Source organism: Pecten maximus, chromosome 3 (genome assembly GCF_902652985.1).
Source record: "Pecten maximus chromosome 3, xPecMax1.1, whole genome shotgun sequence".
NCBI classification, from domain to species: Eukaryota; Metazoa; Mollusca; class Bivalvia; order Pectinida; family Pectinidae; genus Pecten; species Pecten maximus.
The window spans coordinates 36,878,393-36,898,598 of record NC_047017.1 but is presented as its reverse complement, the minus strand read 5'-3'; the positions used below and the strand labels follow the sequence as shown (position 1 = coordinate 36,898,598).

The 20,206-nt window shown below is 38.0% G+C and overlaps 1 protein-coding gene across 2 annotated transcripts in view; it reads left to right on the top strand.

Moving 5' to 3' along the window:
• The window catches only part of LOC117324054 (cleavage and polyadenylation specificity factor subunit 2-like), a 273,294-nt gene extending 255,493 nt beyond the window's left edge, over positions 1-17,801 (top strand). The window contains exons 16-21 of one of the 2 annotated variants that reach the window (XM_033879668.1): positions 178-320; positions 1,191-1,331; positions 7,346-7,523; positions 12,055-12,257; positions 16,974-17,099; positions 17,206-17,801. In XM_033879668.1, the coding sequence (XP_033735559.1) occupies positions 178-320; positions 1,191-1,331; positions 7,346-7,523; positions 12,055-12,257; positions 16,974-17,066 (758 nt within the window). In that variant the 3' untranslated portion in view covers positions 17,067-17,099; positions 17,206-17,801. Of the gene's footprint in view, positions 1-177; positions 321-1,190; positions 1,332-7,345; positions 7,524-12,054; positions 12,258-16,973 lie in introns of both variants that reach the window. The other variant, XM_033879667.1, reaches the window with a different exon arrangement.
• Positions 17,802-20,206: the final 2,405 nt, after the last annotated feature.

The window sequence follows — 20,206 nt, the reverse complement described above, 5'->3', positions numbered from 1 at the left end:
TGTATAGAGCATGGCACAAGTTTTTTGGGAAAAGGTAGTTATCAAAGTTCATTACCAATTAAAAGTTAGATTTTAGTCTAGATGTGTTGATGTAAACAATGCCTATGAAGGAGTCGATGTATCTACATGGACAGATCTCACACAAGACATTAGAGTTGTCTAACCTTTCTGTTACAGAAGTGTCGGAGGTACCCACCAAGTGTGTGTCTGCCACGGTCACACTCGACATCAATGCCAACATACAATACATTGACTTTGAGGGTCGGTCTGATGGAGAGTCCATCAAAAAAATCCTCAGCCAGATCAAACCTAGACAACTGGTAAGTCGCCCAGATCAAACCTAGACAACTGGTAAGTCGCCCAGATCAAACCTAGACAACTGGTAAGTCAGCCAGATCAAACCTAGACAACTGGTAAGTCGGCCAGATCAAACCTAGACAAATGGTAAGTCGGCCAGATCAAACCTAGACAACTGGTAAGTCGCCCAGATCAAATCTAGACAATTTGTAAGTCGCCCAGATCAAACCTAGACAACTGGTAAGTCAGCCAGATCAAACCTAGACAACTGGTAAGTCGCCCAGATCAAACCTAGACAAATGGTAAGTCGGCCAGATCAAATATAGACAACTGGTAAGTCCACCAGATCAAATCTAGACAACTGGTAAGTCAGCCAGATCAAACCTAGACAGCTGGTAAGTCGGCCAGATCAAACCTAGACAACTGCCAAGTCGGCCAGATCAAATCTAGACAACTGGTAAGTCGGCCAGATCAAACTTAGACAAATGGTAAGTCGGCCAGATCAAATCTAGACAACTGGTAAGTCGGCCAGATCAAATCTAGACAACTGGTAAGTCGGCAAGATCAAACCTTGACAGCACGTAAGTCAGCCAGATCAAATCTAGACAATTTGTAAGTCGGCCAGATCAAACCTTGACAGCACGTAAGTCAGCCAGATCAAACCTAGACAACTGGTAAGTCGGCAAGATCAAACCTAGACAACTGGTAAGTCTGCGAGATATAACTTTTTGTTCTGTTTGATCTTGGCCAGGTTCAATACCTTATTTGAACTTGCCTAGATATATAACTTGACATTTCCAGAAATAAAGGCTCTGTGCAGTTTTAATGATTGACTTTCCCCTGATGTTGGAGTTAAGACCTTGTTAGATCTCATTGACCCTTGACTTTTCCAGATACTTGTTCGAGCTGTGACGGAGGCTACAGAGTCCCTAGCAGACTACTGTCGTAAACTTGAGGGAATGGTCCAGGGCAAGGTCTTCTCTCCTAAAGTGGGCGAGATCGTGGATGTGACCAGAGAGAGCCACATCTACCAGGTACTGTTACCATGGATACAGGATACATCATTGTAATACAAAATAAGCATATCTTTAGGTAGTTTTATATCTGTATAAATAGTCAATCAGTTTAGGGATGTAAGAGCTAATATCTTAAAAACTTGTGATGCCATAACTGTGTGTTATGTACACGGGACACAGCTGTTGTGGACAGTAAACTGACTACTTAGCATACCTACATATAAGTGACAAACCTGTTATATGGAAGTATAAGTCGATTAATGGCATTATGTGAAACCATGTATATACTGTCACACACTTGCAGCCTCTGTAATTATGATTGTGTGTTAAGGTTTGTGTCTCTCGACCGTCTGTATGGCCTTGTGTGGCCTCTTTTCTATTATTTCATATAGCACACTAATTACCGGTAAAAAAAAAACAACATCAATTTCTATTTTCGCCACCCCAGATCTAATTTAGAGTGATTGTATTACAGTTTTGTACAGCAACGTTATTGTATGGTATTTATCTGCCTCTCATAACAAGTCCACCACAGTTTGTCTGAAGCTTGTTAGGATTCCCATTATCAGCTATAACAATATGGCCTTATAGTTGGACAAAGATTGTCAAAAATTACCATATACATATACTGGTAGGGACTAGCTGTGATCACATTTTAATGATCAGTAATAAAAAGGGATTCATTCCTTGAAGATTTGGACTTTTAAAAAACAGTTATAAGGTATTAATTCAACAAATATTTGGACTTGGTAAAAATCAGTTATAACAATATATTGATTCCACAAATGCTTAAACTTGGTGAGAACATTCTCCTGGGCTTGGCTCCTATTAAATGTAAACATGGGGTCGAGGCTTATGACTGATATCAAAGTTTTTACCACACAAGTTGCTGAAAGATAAATGAAAGACGTTTTTTCTTTTCAATTATTGTCAGTCTTCAGAATGATAATTTGCTACTTGACATCAGCTCTATTGACTTTGATGAAGTGATATCATCATACTATATTACTGTTATATCATGCCCGCCATCTTTTGTATTACTCAGGGAAACTGCAGTTCAATTAATGACCAAAAGTGTGAAAATAAAAGTCTGTCTAAAGTTTGACATCAAGCTTAGATAGACAATGGAAATGGAAACAAAAATTATACAAGGTAGTCATAGTGTACAAGGTAGTCATAGTGTACAAGGTAGTCATAGTGTACAAGGTAGTCATAGGGTACAAGGTAGTCATAGTGTACAAGGTAGTCGTAGTGTACAAGGTAGCCGTAGTGTACAGGGTAGTCATTGTGTACAAGGTAGTCATAGTGTACAAGGTAGTCATAGTGTACAAGGTAGTCATAGTGTACAAGGTAGTCATAGGGTACAAGGTAGCCATAGTGTACAAGGTAGCCATAGTGTACAAGGTAGTCATAGTGTACAAGGTAGTCATAGTGTACAAGGTAGTCATAGTGTACAAGGTAGTCATAGATAGTGTACAAGGTAGTCATAGTGTACAAGGTAGCCATTGTGTACAAGGTAGCCATAGTGTACAAGGTAGTCATAGTGTACAAGGTAGTCATTGTGTACAAGGTAGTCATAGATAGTGTACAAGGTAGTCATAGTGTACAAGGTAGCCATAGTGTACAAGGTAGTCATAGTGTACAAGGTAGTCATTGTGTACAAGGTAGTCATTGTGTACAAGGTAGCCATAGTGTACAAGGTAGTCATAGTGTACAAGGTAGACATAGTGTACAAGGTAGCCATAGTGTACAAGGTAGCAATAGTATACAAGGTAGTCATAATGTACAAGGTAGTCATTGTGTACAAGGTAGTCATAGTGTACAAGGTAGTCAGAGTGTACAATGTAGTCATGGTGTACAAGGTAGCAATAGTATACAAGGTAGTCATAATGTACAAGGTAGTCATGGTGTACAAGGTAGTCATAGTGTACAAGGTAGTCATTGTGTACAAGGTAGTCATAATGTACAAGGTAGTCATAGTGTACAATGTAGATATAGTGTACAAGGTAGTCATATTGTACAAGGTAGTCATAATGTACAAGGTAGTCATGGTGTACAAGGTAGTCATAGTGTACAAGGTAGTCATTGTGTACAAGGTAGTCATAATGTACAAGGTAGTCATAGTGTACAATGTAGATATAGTGTACAAGGTAGTCATATTGTACAAGGTAGTCATTGTGTACAAGTTAGTCATAATGTACAAAGTAGTCATAGTGTACAAAGTAGTCATAGTGTACAAGGTAGCAATAGTATACAAGGTAGCCATATTGTACAAGGTAGTCATAGTTACAAGGTAGTCATAGTGTACAAGGTAGTCATAGTGTACAAGGTAAATATAGTGTACAAGGTAGTCATAGTGTACAAGGTAGTCATAATGTACAAGGTAGTCATAATGTACAAGGTAGCCATAGTGTACAAGGTAGTCATAATGTACAAGGTAGCCATAGTGTACAAGGTACCCATAGTGTACAAGGTAGTCATAATGTACAAGGTAGTCATGGTGTACAAGGTAGCCATAGTGTACAAGGTAGTCAGAGTGTACAATGTAGATATAGTGTACAAGGTAGCCAGTGCACAAGGTAGTCATAGTGTACAAGGTAGTCATAGTGTACAAGGTAGCTATAGTGTACAAGGTAGTCATAGTGTACAAGGTAGCTATAGTGTACAAGGTAGTCATAGTGTACAAGGTAGCTATAGTGTACAAGGTAGTCGTAATGTACAAGGTAGTCATAGTGTACAAGATAGTCATACTGTACAAGGTAGTCATAGTGTACAAGATAGTCATACTGTACAAGGTAGTCATAGTGTACAAGGTAGTCAGAGTGTACAATGTAGCCAGTGCACAAGGTAGTCATAGTGTACAAGGTAGTCATAGTGTACAAGGTAGCCATAGTGTACAAGGTAGTCATAGTGTACAAAGTAGTCATAGTGTACAAGGTAGTCATAGTGTACAAGGTAGTCATGGTGTACAAGGTAGTCATGGTGTACAAGGTAGTCATAGTGTACAAGGTAGTCATAGTGTACAAGGTAGTCATAGTGTACAAGGTAGCCATAGTGTACAAGGTAGCCAGTGCACAAGGTAGACATAGTGTACAAGGTAGTCATAGTGTACAAGGTAGTCATAGTGTACAAGGTAGTCATAGTGTACAAAGTAGTCATAGTGTACAAGGTAGTCATAGTGTACAAGGTAGTCATGGTGTACAAGGTAGTCATAGTGTACAAGGAGGTCATAGTGTACAAGGTAGTCATTGTGTACAAGGTAGCCATAGTGTACAAGGTATTCATAGTGTACAAGGTAGTCATTGTGTACAAGGCAGTCATAATGTACAAGTTGGCCATAGTGTACAAGGTAGTCATAGTGTACAAGGTAGTCATAGTGTACAAGGTAGTCATTGTGTACAAGGTAGTCATAGTGTACAATGTAGATATAGTGTACAAAGTAGTCATAATGTACAAAGTAGTCATAGTGTACAAAGTAGTCATAGTGTACAAGGTAGTCATAGTGTACAATGTAGATATAGTGTACAAAGTAGTCATAGTGTACAAAGTAGTCATAGTGTACAAGGTAGTCATAATGTACAAAGTAGTCATAGTGTACAAAGTAGTCATAGTGTACAAGGTAGTCATAGTGTACAAGGTAGTCATAGTGTACAAGGTAGTCATAGTGTACAAGGTAAATATAGTGTACAAGGTAGTCATAGTGTACAAGGTAGCAATAGTATACAAGGTAGCCATATTGTACAAGGTAGTCATAGTTACAAGGTAGTCATAGTGTACAAGGTAGTCATAGTGTACAAGGTAAATATAGTGTACAAGGTAGTCATAGTGTACAAGGTAATCATAGTGTACAATGTAGTCATAGTGTACAAGGTATCCGTAGTGTACAAGGTAGTCATATTGTACAAGGTATCCGTAGTGTACAAGGTAGCCATATTGTACAAGGTATTCATAGATAGTGTACAAGGTAGCCATAGTGTACAAGGTAGTCATATTGTACAAGGTATCCGTAGTGTACAAGGTAGTCATATTGTACGAGGTATTCATAGATAGTGTACAAGGTAGTCATGGTGTACAAGGTAGTCAGAGTGTAAAAGGTAGTCATTGTGTACAAGGTAGCCATAGTGTACAAGGTAGCCATAGTGTACAAGGTAGCCATAGTGTACAAGGTAGTCGTAATGTACAAGGTAGTCATAGTGTACAAGGTAGTCATAGATAGTGTACAAGGTAGCCATAGTGTACAAGGTAGCCATAGTGTACAAGGTATTCATAGTGTACAAGGTAGTCATTGTGTACAAGGTAGTCATAGTGTACAAGGTAGTCATAGTGTACAAGGTAGTCATTGTGTACAAGGTAGTCATAGTGTACAAGGTAGTCATAGTGTACAAGGTAGTCATAATGTACAAGGTAGTCATAGTGTACAAGGTAGTCATAGTGTACAAGGTAGCCATAGTGTACAAGGTAGTCATAGTGTACAAGGAAGCCATAGTGTACAAGGTAGTCATAATGTACAAGGAAGCCATAGTGTACAAGGTAGCTATAGTGTACAAAGTAGTCATAATGTACAAGGTAGTCATAGTGTACAAGGTAGCCATATTGTACAAGGTAGTCATAGTGTACAAGGTAGTCATAGTGTACAAGGTAGTCATTGTGTACAAGGTAGCCATAGTGTACAAGGTAGTCATAATGTACAAGGTAGCCATAGTGTACAAGGTACCCATAGTGTACAAGGTAGTCATAATGTACAATGTAGTCATGGTGTACAAGGTAGCCATAGTGTACAAGGTAGTCAGAGTGTACAATGTAGATATAGTGTACAAGGTAGCCAGTGCACAAGGTAGTCATAGTGTACAAGGTAGTCATAGTGTACAAGGTAGCTATAGTGTACAAGGTAGTCATAGTGTACAAGGTAGCTATAGTGTACAAGGTAGTCACAGTGTACAATGTAGTCATAGTGTACAAAGTAGATATAGTGTACAAGGTAGTCATAGTGTACAAGATAGTCATAGTGTACAAGGTAGTCATAGTGTACAAGATAGTCATAGTGTACAAGGTAGCCATAGTGTACAAGGTAGCCATATTGTACAAGGTAGTCATAGTGTACAAGGTAGTCATAATGTACAAGGTAGTCATAGTGTACAAGGTAGCCATAGTGTACAAGGTAGTCATAGTGTACAAGGTAGTCATAGTGTACAAGGTAGCAATAGTGTACAAGGTAGCCGTAGTGTACAAGGTAGTCATTGTGTACAAGGTAGTCATAGTTACAAGGTAGTCATAGTGTACAAGGTAGTCATAGTGTACAAGGTAGTCATAGTGTACAAGGTAATCATAATGTACAAGGTAGTCATAGTGTACAAGGTAGTCATAATGTACAAGGTAGCCGTAGTGTACAAGGTAGTAATTGTGTACAAGGTATTCATAGATAGTGTACTAGGTAGTCATAGTGTACAAGGTAGTCATAGTGTACAAGGTAGTCATAGTGTACAAGGTAGTCATAGTGTACAAGGTAGTCATAGTGTACTAGGTAGTCATAGTGTACAAGGTAGTCATAGTGTACAAGGTAGTCATAGTGTACAAGGTAGTCATAGTGTACAAGGTAGTCATAGTGTACAAGGTAGTCATAATGTACAAGGTAGTCATAGTGTATAAGGTAGTCATAGTGTACAAGGTAGTCATAGTGTACAAGGTAGTCGTAGTGTACAAGGTAGTCATAATGTACAAGGTAGTAATTGTGTACAAGGTATTCATAGATAGTGTACAAGGTAGTCATAGTGTACAAGGTAGCAATAGTATACAAGGTAGTCATAGTGTACAAGGTAGGCATAGTGTACAAGGTAGGCATAGTGTACAGGGTAGGCATAGTGTACAAGGTAGGCATAGTGTACAAGGTAGGCATAGTGTATAGTCATAATCACTGATATGACATGGGGTATTATGTAGTTATAGGATGTTACAATCACTAATACAACATCAGGTAATGTGTAAAAATATAGCTCCATTAGTTGATAGTATAACAACCTTCTCTTTTGTTACAGGTCAGACTTAGAGACTATGTGGTCAGTGCACTGGACTTCCAGAAGGCTAAAGACACAGAACTGGCCTGGATTGAGGGCATGCTGGACATGAGTCAGGGGAAGACTGATACCAGCCCAATGTTCGAGCTGGAGGAAGGCGAGCTGTCCGAGGAGGCAAGAGAAAAGAGGCTGCAGCAAGGTAAGCAGTAGCTGTATACATATACAGGGTACCATCACAGTCCAACAGTCCCTCACAGGCTGTATACATATACAGGGTAACATTACAGTCCCACACAGGCTGTATACATATACAGGGTAACATTACAGTCCCACACAGGCTGTATACATATACAGGGTAACATCACATTCCCACACAGGCTGTATACATATACAGGGTAACATTACAGTCCCACACAGGCTGTATACATATACAGGGTACCATCACAGTCCCACACAGGCTGTATACATGGCTGTATACATATACAGAGTAACATTACAGTCCCACACAGGCTGTATACATATACAGGGTAACATCACAGTCCCACACAGGCTGTATACATATACAGGGTAACATTACAGTCCCTAACAGGCTGTATACATATACAGGGTAACATCACATTCCCACACAGGCTGTATACATATACAGGGTAACATCACATTCCCACACAGGCTGTATACATATACAGGGTAACATTACAGTCCATCACAGGCTGTGTACATATACAGGGTACCATCACAGTCCCACACAGGCTGTATACATATACAGGGTAACATTACAGTCCCACACAGGCTGTATACATATACAGGGTAACATCACAGTCCCACACAGGCTGTATACATATACAGGGTAACATCACAGTCCAACAGTCCCTCACAGGCTGTATACATATACAGGGTAACATTACAGTCCCACACAGACTGTATACATATACAGGGTACCATCACAGTCCCACAGAGGCTGTATACATATACAGGGTAACATCACAGTCCCACACAGGCTGTATACATATACAGGGTAACATCACAGTCCCACACAGGCTGTATACATATACAGGGTAACATCACAGTCCCACACAGGCTGTATACATATACAGGGTAACATTACAGTCCCACACAGGCTGTATACATGGCTGTATACATATACAGAGTAACATTACAGTCCCACACAGGCTGTATACATATACAGGGTAACATCACAGTCCCACACAGGCTGTGTACATATACAGGGTAACATCACATTCCCACACAGGCTGTATACATATACAGGGTAACATTACAGTCCATCACAGGCTGTGTACATATACAGGGTACCATCACAGTCCCACACAGGCTGTATACATATACAGGGTAACATTACAGTCCCACACAGACTGTATACATATACAGGGTAACATCACAGTCCCACACAGGCTGTATACATATACAGGGTAACATCACAGTCCCACACAGGCTGTATACATATACAGGGTAACATCACAGTCCCACACAGGCTGTATACATATACAGGGTAACATTACAGTCCCACACAGGCTGTATACATGGCTGTATACATATACAGAGTAACATTACAGTCCCACACAGGCTGTATACATATACAGGGTAACATCACAGTCCCACACAGGCTGTATACATATACAGGGTAACATTACAGTCCCTAACAGGCTGTATACATATACAGGGTAACATCACATTCCCACACAGGCTGTATACATATACAGGGTAACATCACATTCCCACACAGGCTGTATACATATACAGGGTAACATTACAGTCCATCACAGGCTGTGTACATATACAGGGTACCATCACAGTCCCACACAGGCTGTATACATATACAGGGTAACATTACAGTCCCACACAGACTGTATACATATACAGGGTACCATCACAGTCCCACAGAGGCTGTATACATATACAGGGTAACATCACAGTCCCACACAGGCTGTATACATATACAGGGTACCATCACAGTCCCACACAGGCTGTATACATATACAGGGTAACATCACAGTCCCACACAGGCTGTATACATATACAGGGTAACATCACAGTCCCACACAGGCTGTATACGTATACAGGGTAACATCACAGTCCCACACAGGCTGTATACATATACAGGGTAACATCACAGTCCCACACAGGCTGTATACATATACAGGGTAACATCACAGTCCCACACAGGCTGTATACATATACAGGGTAACATTACAGTCCCACACAGGCTGTATACATATACAGGGTAACATCACAGTCCCACACAGGCTGTATACATATACAGGGTAACATGACAGTCCCACACAGGCTGTATACATATACAGGGTAACATCACATTCCCACACAGGCTGTATACATATACAGGGTACCATCACAGTCCCACACAGGCTGTATACATATACAGGGTACCATCACAGTCCCACACAGGCTGTATACATATACAGGGTACCATCACAGTCCCACACAGGCTGTATACATATACAGTGTAACATCACATTCCCACACAGGCTGTATACATATACAGGGTACCATCACAGTCCCACACAGGCTGTATATGTATACAGGGTAACATCACAGTCCATCACAGGCTGTATACATATACAGGGTAACATCACAGTCCCACACAGGCTGTATACATATACAGGGTAACATCACAGTCCCACACAGGCTGTATATGTATACAGGGTAACATCACAGTCCCACACAGGCTGTATACATATACAGGGTAACATCACATTCCCACACAGGCTGTATACATATACAGGGTAACATCACAGTCCCACACAGGCTGTATATGTATACAGGGTAACATCACAGTCCCACACAGGCTGTATACATATACAGGGTAACATCACAGTCCCACACAGGCTGTATATATATACAGGGTAACATTACAGTTATAACAGATATACAAGGGTCAAAATTGTAGGTTTTCAGATTGATACACATACTTACGAATCCTAATCTTTCAAATGTTTTGATGATTTGCCATATATTATGATGACAAAGACAAATTCTCTATAGTGACAATGGAGACAATTTCTCGGTTGTTTCTATGCAGAAGTCCTCTGTATAGAGACAATTCTGTTACCATGGTGTTAACCTCTTTATAATGACACAGAGCCTTGGGGTTGATGATGAAGATTGATGGCCCCCAAGTAACATGAAGAAGACACCATTTCCCTGTAGTGTCTATTGAGATAATCTCTGTATGTCCAAATTAAAGGACAACTTCCAGTATTGTAAAAAATTCCCATAATAGCTGGATTGTAACACTCTATAAAGAGTTGAAGGTACAACTGAGACTTTCACTATAAGGGTAATCAGGTGATATACAAAAAATTTGAATGTCTTTATGACAAAAGAGACAATAACTTTACAGTACAGACAGTATACATTCATATACAAGTTAGTAATTACATTACCTATTCTTACTGGTCGCATACAAAACAATTTGTGACATTACCTATGTAATGTTCTTATAATGTAGACAGAGTGTTGACAATTAAAGCGGATAGTAATGGGTGATGTGGAGCCTATACTGGTAAGGTAAATATGTTAGGAGCATAAGAGAGTGAGCTATGTAGTACTATTACATAATGGTCAAATACCTGTATAAAGCCACTAGCTGATTGACGACACATTAGGAACATGTAGTGTACACATGTTGCTACGGTAATGTCGCTGTGATGTGTTTTATTGTTAATCGTCCAGGGTTCACGTGTACTACCCATCATAAGAGTTACCATTGGGACGTAATGATCAGGACTTTGTTTAAGGTGATAATTATATGGGTGTTGGTTTGACTATTAGTTGTATTATTACATCTTTTATACTGTATCCAATTTTGATTTTGTCGGATGGAGCAGATACAATTAAGGATAAAGAGGATACACAACTCTGAACAGGGCATTTAATTAGATTATTCTGTAAGCTTTTCCATCTACTTCATGTCTTAAGAGTAAATTAAAACATAAACCTAGAAGAAATGCTGATGAAATATTTGGAGTAGATTTGATAGACTTAGGGCTATGTCTCCAGCACTTCAGAGGTATTCCCTTAAATCAGATCTATTGCGTTAGATTGTGTAGAATGCAATATACATTGCATGTTGGTCTGAATAACACTGCCAGCCAGCCCCGCCCTTTTGTGAAGTAAGAGGCAGTAAATATTGTGTCTAATTCACTTCAAAATATCATATTGAAGCTTTTATGGGCAACAGGCTATGCCTATACAAGTCCTCTCACTAAACGCGTCCATTGTCAGTTTACCATCTGTTTACATCTCATTTGGCCACAAAACCTTATCAAACTTCATTTAGACAAACTATTAGGTCCATATTCCAAAAGTCTGTGTTTGGAGAGGACAACTACATGTATTAGCTAATCCCACAATGTGATGAAATATATAAGGGTGATTGAGATAACTCCCTTTTATGTGATATAAAGAAAATTAAACGAAATAATCTGTTGTCTTACCTTTATTTCCATGGTAAGGTCATGTTTTTACTCTTCTTAAATCTAATATTTATCACCATCTATCACTGCAAGGAACATTAAATATGATTTTTTTCATGACAGATCTTTTTGGGGAAAAAAGTGGAAAATGTTCAAATTTCCAAACTTTGATGAAATGAAAATGGCCAACACCACCTTAACTTTGGTCAGTTCATGGTTTCAAACTATTCATTAAATAGACACTGGCATTATTTTAAAATCATTTTAAATGTATTACAGAGAAAGAGGATGAGGAGGAGAAGGCTATGGATATAGTACCTACCCTGGAGTCAGTCCAGCCTCACCAGATCGAGGGGCACAAAGCAGTATTTGTCAATGAACCAAAGCTCTCTGATTTTAAACTGATTCTGCTACAGGAAGGCTTTCAGGCCGAGTTTATTGCTGGAGTGCTCATCTGTAACAGTAGTGTGGCTGTGAAAAGGGTAAGTACTTATTGTATAATTACAACAGTAGTATGGGCTTAACTAGGGGAGGTAATTATTGTATCATTACATCAGTAGGATGGGCTTAACTAGGGGAGGTAATTATTGTATCATTACATCAGTAGTGTGGCTGTGAAAAGGGTAAGTACTTATTGTATCATTACATCAGTAGTATGGGCTTAACAAGGGGAGGTAATTATTGTATCATTACATCAGTAGTGTGGGATTCACAAGGGGAGGTAATTATTGTATCATTACATCAGTAGTATGGGCTTTACAAGGGGAGGTAATTATTGTATCATTACATCAGTAGTATGGGCTTAACAAGGGGAGGTAATTATTGTATCATTACATCAGTAGTGTGGCTGTGAAAAGGGTAAGTACTTATTGTATCATTACATCAGTAGTATGGGCTTAACAAGGGGAGGTAATTATTGTATCATTACATCAGTAGTGTGGGATTCACAAGGGGAGGTAATTATTGTATCATTACATCAGTAGTACGGGCTTAACTAGGGGAGGTAACTATTGTATCATTACAACAGTAGTGTGGGCTTCACAAGGGGAGGTAATTATTGTATCATTACAAATGTAAAGTGTGCTTCAAAGAGGTAATCATTGTAGCTTTATCTGTTGCTTTGGAATGACATAATGTGTAAGCTGTTGTACTGATGCACTATCAAGCTGTGGAGTTATATTCTATAGCTATTTCACAGCAACACTCAAGGTTGTTCAGGTTATAATTTCAGGCTTTTATCATGATAGGCTGTTCACTTTATAGCAATTTAAGTTTGAAACAAAGATAGTATGCTGTAAGATCGTGTCTGAGAGAGATGTAGAGATGGCTGATGATTTCATACATTACACTAATGTAAGGGTCGATAGTATATCTTCATGTAATAAATCTCCTTTATATTGTCTTTCCTCTTTGATAAACAACTTCTTAACATCTTCCGAAGTATCACTTCGTATCAGTGACTGTGAATGATATGATATCTGGTTCTCCCGAATAATTGTACCCTTATCTTTCCAATACCTTAAGTGTTAAGACTGGTTTTGAGACCAAAGATATGTTTTTGTAATAAATTGGACTGTTATATGAAATTGAACTTAATATTTAGTAGTATGATGTCAAACTATATCTAATTTGAAATCATTTTTGACAGTGAGAAGAGTGAATCATTTTAGAATTAATCAAAATTATAAGAGACCTGAAAACATATTTCATCAGGAATAGTCTCACATAAAACCTAATTACAGTATACTGAATGGTTATAGGCGTATTACATAACCTTATTACAGTATACTGAATGGTTATAGGCGTATTACATAACCTAATTACAGTATACTGAATGGTTATAGGCATATTACATAACCTAATTACAGTATACTGAATGGTTATAGGCGTATTACATAACCTAATTACAGTATACTGAATGGTTATAGGCATATTACATAACCTAATTACAGTATACTGAATGGTTATAGGCGTATTACATAACCTTATTACAGTATACTGAATGGTTATAGGCGTATTACATAACCTAATTACAGTATACTGAATGGTTATAGGCGTATTACATAACCTAATTACAGTATACTGAATGGTTATAGGCGTATTTCATGTATATCTGGCCAGAAGTCCTATGTCAAGTAACAGTGTTTATGATTCCAATGTCACATCATTGTATCTAATATTCTAGACAGTCCAGCCATGTTCTGCCTGACCACTGACCAGCTGTCATGTAGATCTTCAATTGATTTCTCTTCCCATGTCAGATTATTACTATATACACCATGCTTGTACGTTAGTTATTTGTTGGCTAACTTCATACAGTCCACGTGTTAAGTAAAAACCACAAGACATGTCATTTAAAGGTACCTCAGACTCTCCTTCTACAATTATAAACTCGAAAATGGGAAAAAAACTACCAATAGATATGTTTTATCACATCTATTTATTGATAATGGATCCATTACACTTCATCTAAGCTGACTAGCACAAAATGTCCAGTTCTAACATCTGACTAGCACAAAACGTCCAGTCCTAACATCTGACTAGCACAAAACGTCCAGTTCTAACATCTGACTTACACAAAACTTCCAGTCCTAACAGCTGACTTACACAAAACGTCCAGTCCTAACATCTGACTTACACAAAACTTCCAGTCCTAACATCTGACTTACACAAAACTTCAAATCTTAACATCTGACTTACACAAAACTTCAAATCTTAACATCTGACTTACACAAAACTTCCAGTCCTAACATCTGACTTACACAAAACTTCCAGTCCTAACATCTGACTAGCACAAAATGTCTAGTTCTAACAGCTGACTAACACAAAACTTCCAGTCCTAACATCTGACTAGCACAAAACGTCCAGTTCTAACATCTGACTTACACAAAACTTCCAGTCCTAACATCTGACTTACACAAAACTTCCAGTCCTAACATCTGACTTACACAAAACTTCCAGTTCTAACATCTGACTAGCACAAAACTTCCAGTCCTAACATCTGACTAGCACAAAACTTCCAGTTCTAACATCTGACTAGCACAAAACTTCCAGTCCTAACATCTGACTTACACAAAACTTCCAGTTCTAACATCTGACTAGCACAAAACTTCCAGTCCTAATATCTGACTAACACAAAACTTCCAGTTCTAACATCTGACTTACACAAAACTTCCAGTCCTAACATCTGACTAGCACAAAACTTCCAGTCCTAACATCTGACTAGCACAAAACTTCCAGTCCTAACAGCTGACTAACACAAAACGTCCAGTTCTAACATCTGACTAGCACAAAACTTCCAGTCCTAACATCTGACTTACACAAAACTTCAAGTCTTAACATCTGACTTACACAAAACTTCAAATCTAACATCTGACTTACACAAAACTTCCAGTCCTAACATCTGACTAGCACAAAACTTCCAGTTCTAACATCTGACTAACACAAAACGTCCAGTCCTAACATCTGACTTACACAAAACTTCAAATCTTAACATCTGACTTACACAAAACTTCAAATCTTAACATCTGACTAACACAAAACTTCCAGTCCTAACATCTGACTTACACAAAACTTCAAATCTTAACAGCTGACTTACATAAAACTTCAAATCTTAACAACTGATGTACATAAAACTTCAAATCTTAACAACTGATGTACATAAAACTTTCAAACTAAGCAGCCGATGTACATAAAACATCAAAACTTTACAACTGACTTACATAAAACTTCAAATCTTAACAACTGACTTACATAAAACTTCAAAACTTAACAGCTGACTTACATAAAACTTCAGATTTTGCTAGTTGAAGTTTGCTATTACTATTTTATGAGAAGTACTGAAAGGAAACATGATGTTTAGGTTCAACTGGTTTTGATAGATTTTAATGGACTGGTGCCAATGGGTAATAAAAAAAACACTGAATGCATTGAAGTATATCTATACTAGGTAAGACTTGATAAGGGCATGCACAAGAATTCTGTATGACATTTGGAATCATGTAAGTGAAATGTCATAAAAGTGATTTTGATTTCCATTGCTTCACACAGATTTAGACTTTTTGTACAGTCCCTGAAGTGAACTGCTCCATTGAAATTTGTCCAGAGAGTTACACGTGAAGTTGACATTATATTGCATCAATAATTACATTAAACAAAAGAAGCAAATGCCAAAGATTAATGAAGTAGTTTTATAAATACCAAAGTTATTAAAGCAAAACTGGAGAACCTGACCTTTTATTTAATGTAACCTTGGTAAAAACCAGCTGCCCCTCACCGGCTCAGCTAGACCTGTCTTGTGCTAAGTGAACTAAAAGTCGGTACAAACCCTGTCAAACAGACCATTTTGAGAAACAAAAATGAGAATTAAGTTATGATTCTGAATGTTAGTTAAATGAGAATTAAGTTATGATTCTGAATGTTAGTGATATGCTAGAGGACAAGAGTATAGTACACTGAGGTGATTACAATGGCTGCCAGAGGTTAGAGAGTACAAATTAGATTGAGACAGTGGTGTGTGATCATTCACTATCAATGATGCATTACGTTTATCGTCATTGAAAACTTCATCTGTCGCCGAGGACTTCCTTCTGTCGCCGAGGACTTCCTTCTGTCAATGCCAGTCTGATGGTTATTTGTGAAAGTGAGATTGTCAAAAATTAATTCATTGCGTCAGTAATTGGTCTTTTGGGGCTTGTTTTCACAAGTGTTTGATTTCCTCTCTTTCTTAACTAGGATTTTAATTGAATTTTACTGGAATGAATCTAAAGTTTTCCTTTGATGATGACTTGATTACTCAACAAACACAAACATTGTAATTGAATTTTTTTCTTTTTTTTCGGAATGGAAATTTCATTATTTTTCTCTCAGCATCGATATTTTATTTCCAGAACCACAATGTTACTGTTAGGCTGTCATTATTCAGGAACTTAAGCGTGATAACACCATCACAACTTCATTTACTTCTATGCAATCTTGGGCTTAATTTTAGGTTAAGGTATCCTTTTAATTCCATCCTAAGGCTAATGAAATAAATATGCATCTAAAGAGTCATTAAGATATGTTATTTTTCTGTCACAAAATTTTACAGTACATCAAATGATCACTCTGTATTTCTACCATTAAACTATAAATCAAATAATCACTCTGTATTACTGCCATTAAACTGCATATTAATTGTACTTTGTTTATGATTTCAGAATGAAGCAGGGAAAATCCAGCTGGAGGGATCTATATGTGAAGACTTTTACAAAATACGGGAGCTACTGTATAACCAGTATGCCATCGTGTAGAAATGACACTTCTTCATCGTGTAGATCTGGGAAGTCACTTAATCATCTGTATGTCAGGTTATCTTCGTATGTCTGGGGTAGAAATAAAATGATGTTGATGCCGTCAAAACATTGCCATCATGAAGATCTGTGAAAACATTTCCTCATCCTTCTTTATCATTGTGTGGAGCTGAAATCATATTTCTGTCATCGAGACGTCACATGTGATAGTTTTGAACTGAACGGCCATCAAGATTTGAATCATTGTTGAATTGTGAATTTGTGTCATCATTTCATTTGTACAGGGATTTCATTTGAGTTAAAGTAAGGTCATATTCTACATCATAGAGTGGACAACACGAGCAAACAGCCGGAAATAAAACTGATTCACTGTAGAGCTAAGTATTTAGATCCAAAACATTTCAATAAATAAAAACTATGTGTCAACCTGTTTTTTTAAAAAAATGTGGATTAAAGTTACAACATACTTGTAATTCCTTATGAATTTTACCTCAATCTATAGATACATGGTTCATTGGCCATTAGAAAAGGTAGTATAAAGTGTTGTGTTTATGTAGAAATTAGTCCAAAAGGCTATTCAACATGTACTACTATCTTGATCCATGGAGATTCCAAAGTGTTGGTTTCGGTGTCCATTATCTATGGAGAGGATAGTCATAGCCTGATGAGAACAGCTGTGCTCCAACCATTATCATTGTATTGTTGTCCATCCAATAAAGTCAGTGGTAGCTAGAACATCTCGTGTTGGATTTTCTTTCTTAAGGTTGGAAGGTATATATGTGAATAGGTTTCCGTATATATTCAGGACATTTTGGTGACTAAACTCATTTTATCAGACAAATGACCAGTAAAGTTTATGTCACTGAGGTGTGAAGTGTACGAGATCGCTACTGAACTGACAGGTTTTTTTCAGATACACTATAATCCTACATGTATGTACACTGCAGTTTGTATAATGTTATAGGCCCTGATTGGCAGGTTCCCTATAGAAATCACATTGTCAATACTTTTTTGTAATATGCTTGTGTACAAAAGGTGTTTGAAAATCTCTTTACGGTCAGGGTCACTGTATCCAACAAAAGCACTTTAAAAAAACTGTAAAAAAACACATCATATGAGGCCCTAACTGAGGGTCAAACTTCCTAAAATTTCACATTATGATCCACTGTGATATACAGATGTGCAATAAGGGTTTAAAAGTTGTTAGAGTTAATATCATTAAGGCCATTGTTGTTAGGGTTAATGTCATTAAGGCCAGTGTTGTTAGGGTTAATGTCATTAAGGCCAGTGTTGTTAGGGTTAATGTCATTAAGGCCATTGTTGTTAGGGTTATTGTCATTAAGGCCAGTGTTGTTAGGGTTAATGTCATTAAGGCCAGTGTTGTTAGGGTTAATGTCATTAAGGCCAGTGTTGTTAGGGTTAATGTCATTAAGGCCAGTGTTGTTAGGGTTAATGTCATTAAGGCCAGTGTTGTTAGGGTTAATGTCATTAAGGCCAGTGTTGTTAGGGTTAATGTCATTAAGGCCAGTGTTGTTAGGGTTAATGTCATTAAGGCCATTGTTGTTAGGGTTACTGTCATTACGGCCAGTGTTGTTAGGGTTAATGTCATTAAGGCCATTGTTGTTAGGGTTAATGTCATTAAGGCCAGTGTTGTTAGGGTTAATGTCATTAAGGCCATTGTTGTTAGGGTTAATGTCATTAAGGCCATTGTTGTTAGGGTTAATGTCATTAAGGCCATTGTTGTTAGGGTTAATGTCATTAAGGCCAGTGTTGTTAGGGTTAATGTCATTAAGGCCAGTGTTGTTAGGGTTAATGTCATTAAGGCCATTGTTGTTAGGGTTAATGTCATTAAGGCCAGTGTTGTTAGGGTTAATGTCATTAAGGCCAGTGTTGTTAGGGTTAATGTCATTAAGGCCAGTGTTGTTAGGGTTAATGTCATTAAGGCCAGTGTTGTTAGGGTTAATGTCATTAAGGCCATTGTTGTTAGGGTTAATGTCATTAAGGCCAGTGTTGTTAGGGTTAATGTCATTAAGGCCATTGTTGTTAGGGTTAATGTCATTACGGCCAGTGTTGTTAGGGTTAATGTCATTAAGGCCAGTGTTGTTAGGGTTAATGTCATTAAGGCGATTGTTGTTAGGGTTAATGTCATTAAGGCCAGTGTTGTTAGGGTTAATGTCATTAAGGCCAGTGTTGTTAGGGTTAATGTCATTAAGGCCAGTGTTGTTAGGGTTAATGTCATTAAGGCCAGTGTTGTTAGGGTTAATGTCATTACGGCCAGTGTTGTTAGGGTTAATGTCATTAAGGCCAGTGTTGTTAGGGTTAATGTCATTAAGGCCAGTGTTGTTAGGGTTAATGTCATTAAGGCCAGTGTTGTTAGGGTTAATGTCATTAAGGCCAGTGTTGTTAGGGTTAATGTCATTAAGGCCAGTGTTGTTAGGGTACTATGTCATTAAGGCCATTGTTGTTAGGGTTAATGTCATTAAGGCCAGTGTTGTTAGGGTTAATGTCATTAAGGCCAGTGTTGTTAGGGTTAATGTCATTAAGGCCAGTGTTGTTAGGGTTAATGTCATTAAGGCCAGTGTTGTTAGGGTTAATGTCATTAAGGCCATTGTTGTTAGGGTTAATGTCATTAAGGCCAGTGTTGTTAGGGTTAATGTCATTAAGGCCAGTGTTGTTAGGGTTAATGTCATTAAGGCCATTGTTGTTAGGGTTAATGTCATTAAGGCCAGTGTTGTTAGGGTTAATGTCATTAAGGCCATTGTTGTTAGGGTTACTGTCATTAAGGCCAGTGTTGTTAGGGTTATTGTCATTAAGGCAAGTGTTGTTAGGGTTAATGTCATTAAGGCCAGTGTTGTTAGGGTTAATGTCATTAAGGCCAGTGTTGTTAGGGTTAATGTCATTAAGGCCAGTGTTGTTAGGGTTAATGTCATTAAGGCCAGTGTTGTTAGGGTTAATGTCATTAAGGCCATTGTTGTTAGGGTTAATGTCATTAAGGCCAGTGTTGTTAGGGTTAATGTCATTAAGGCCAGTTTTGTTAGGGTTAATGTCATTACGGCCAGTGTTGTTAGGGTTAATGTCATTAAGGCCAGTGTTGTTAGGGTTAATGTCATTAAGGCCAGTGTTGTTAGGGTTAATGTCAT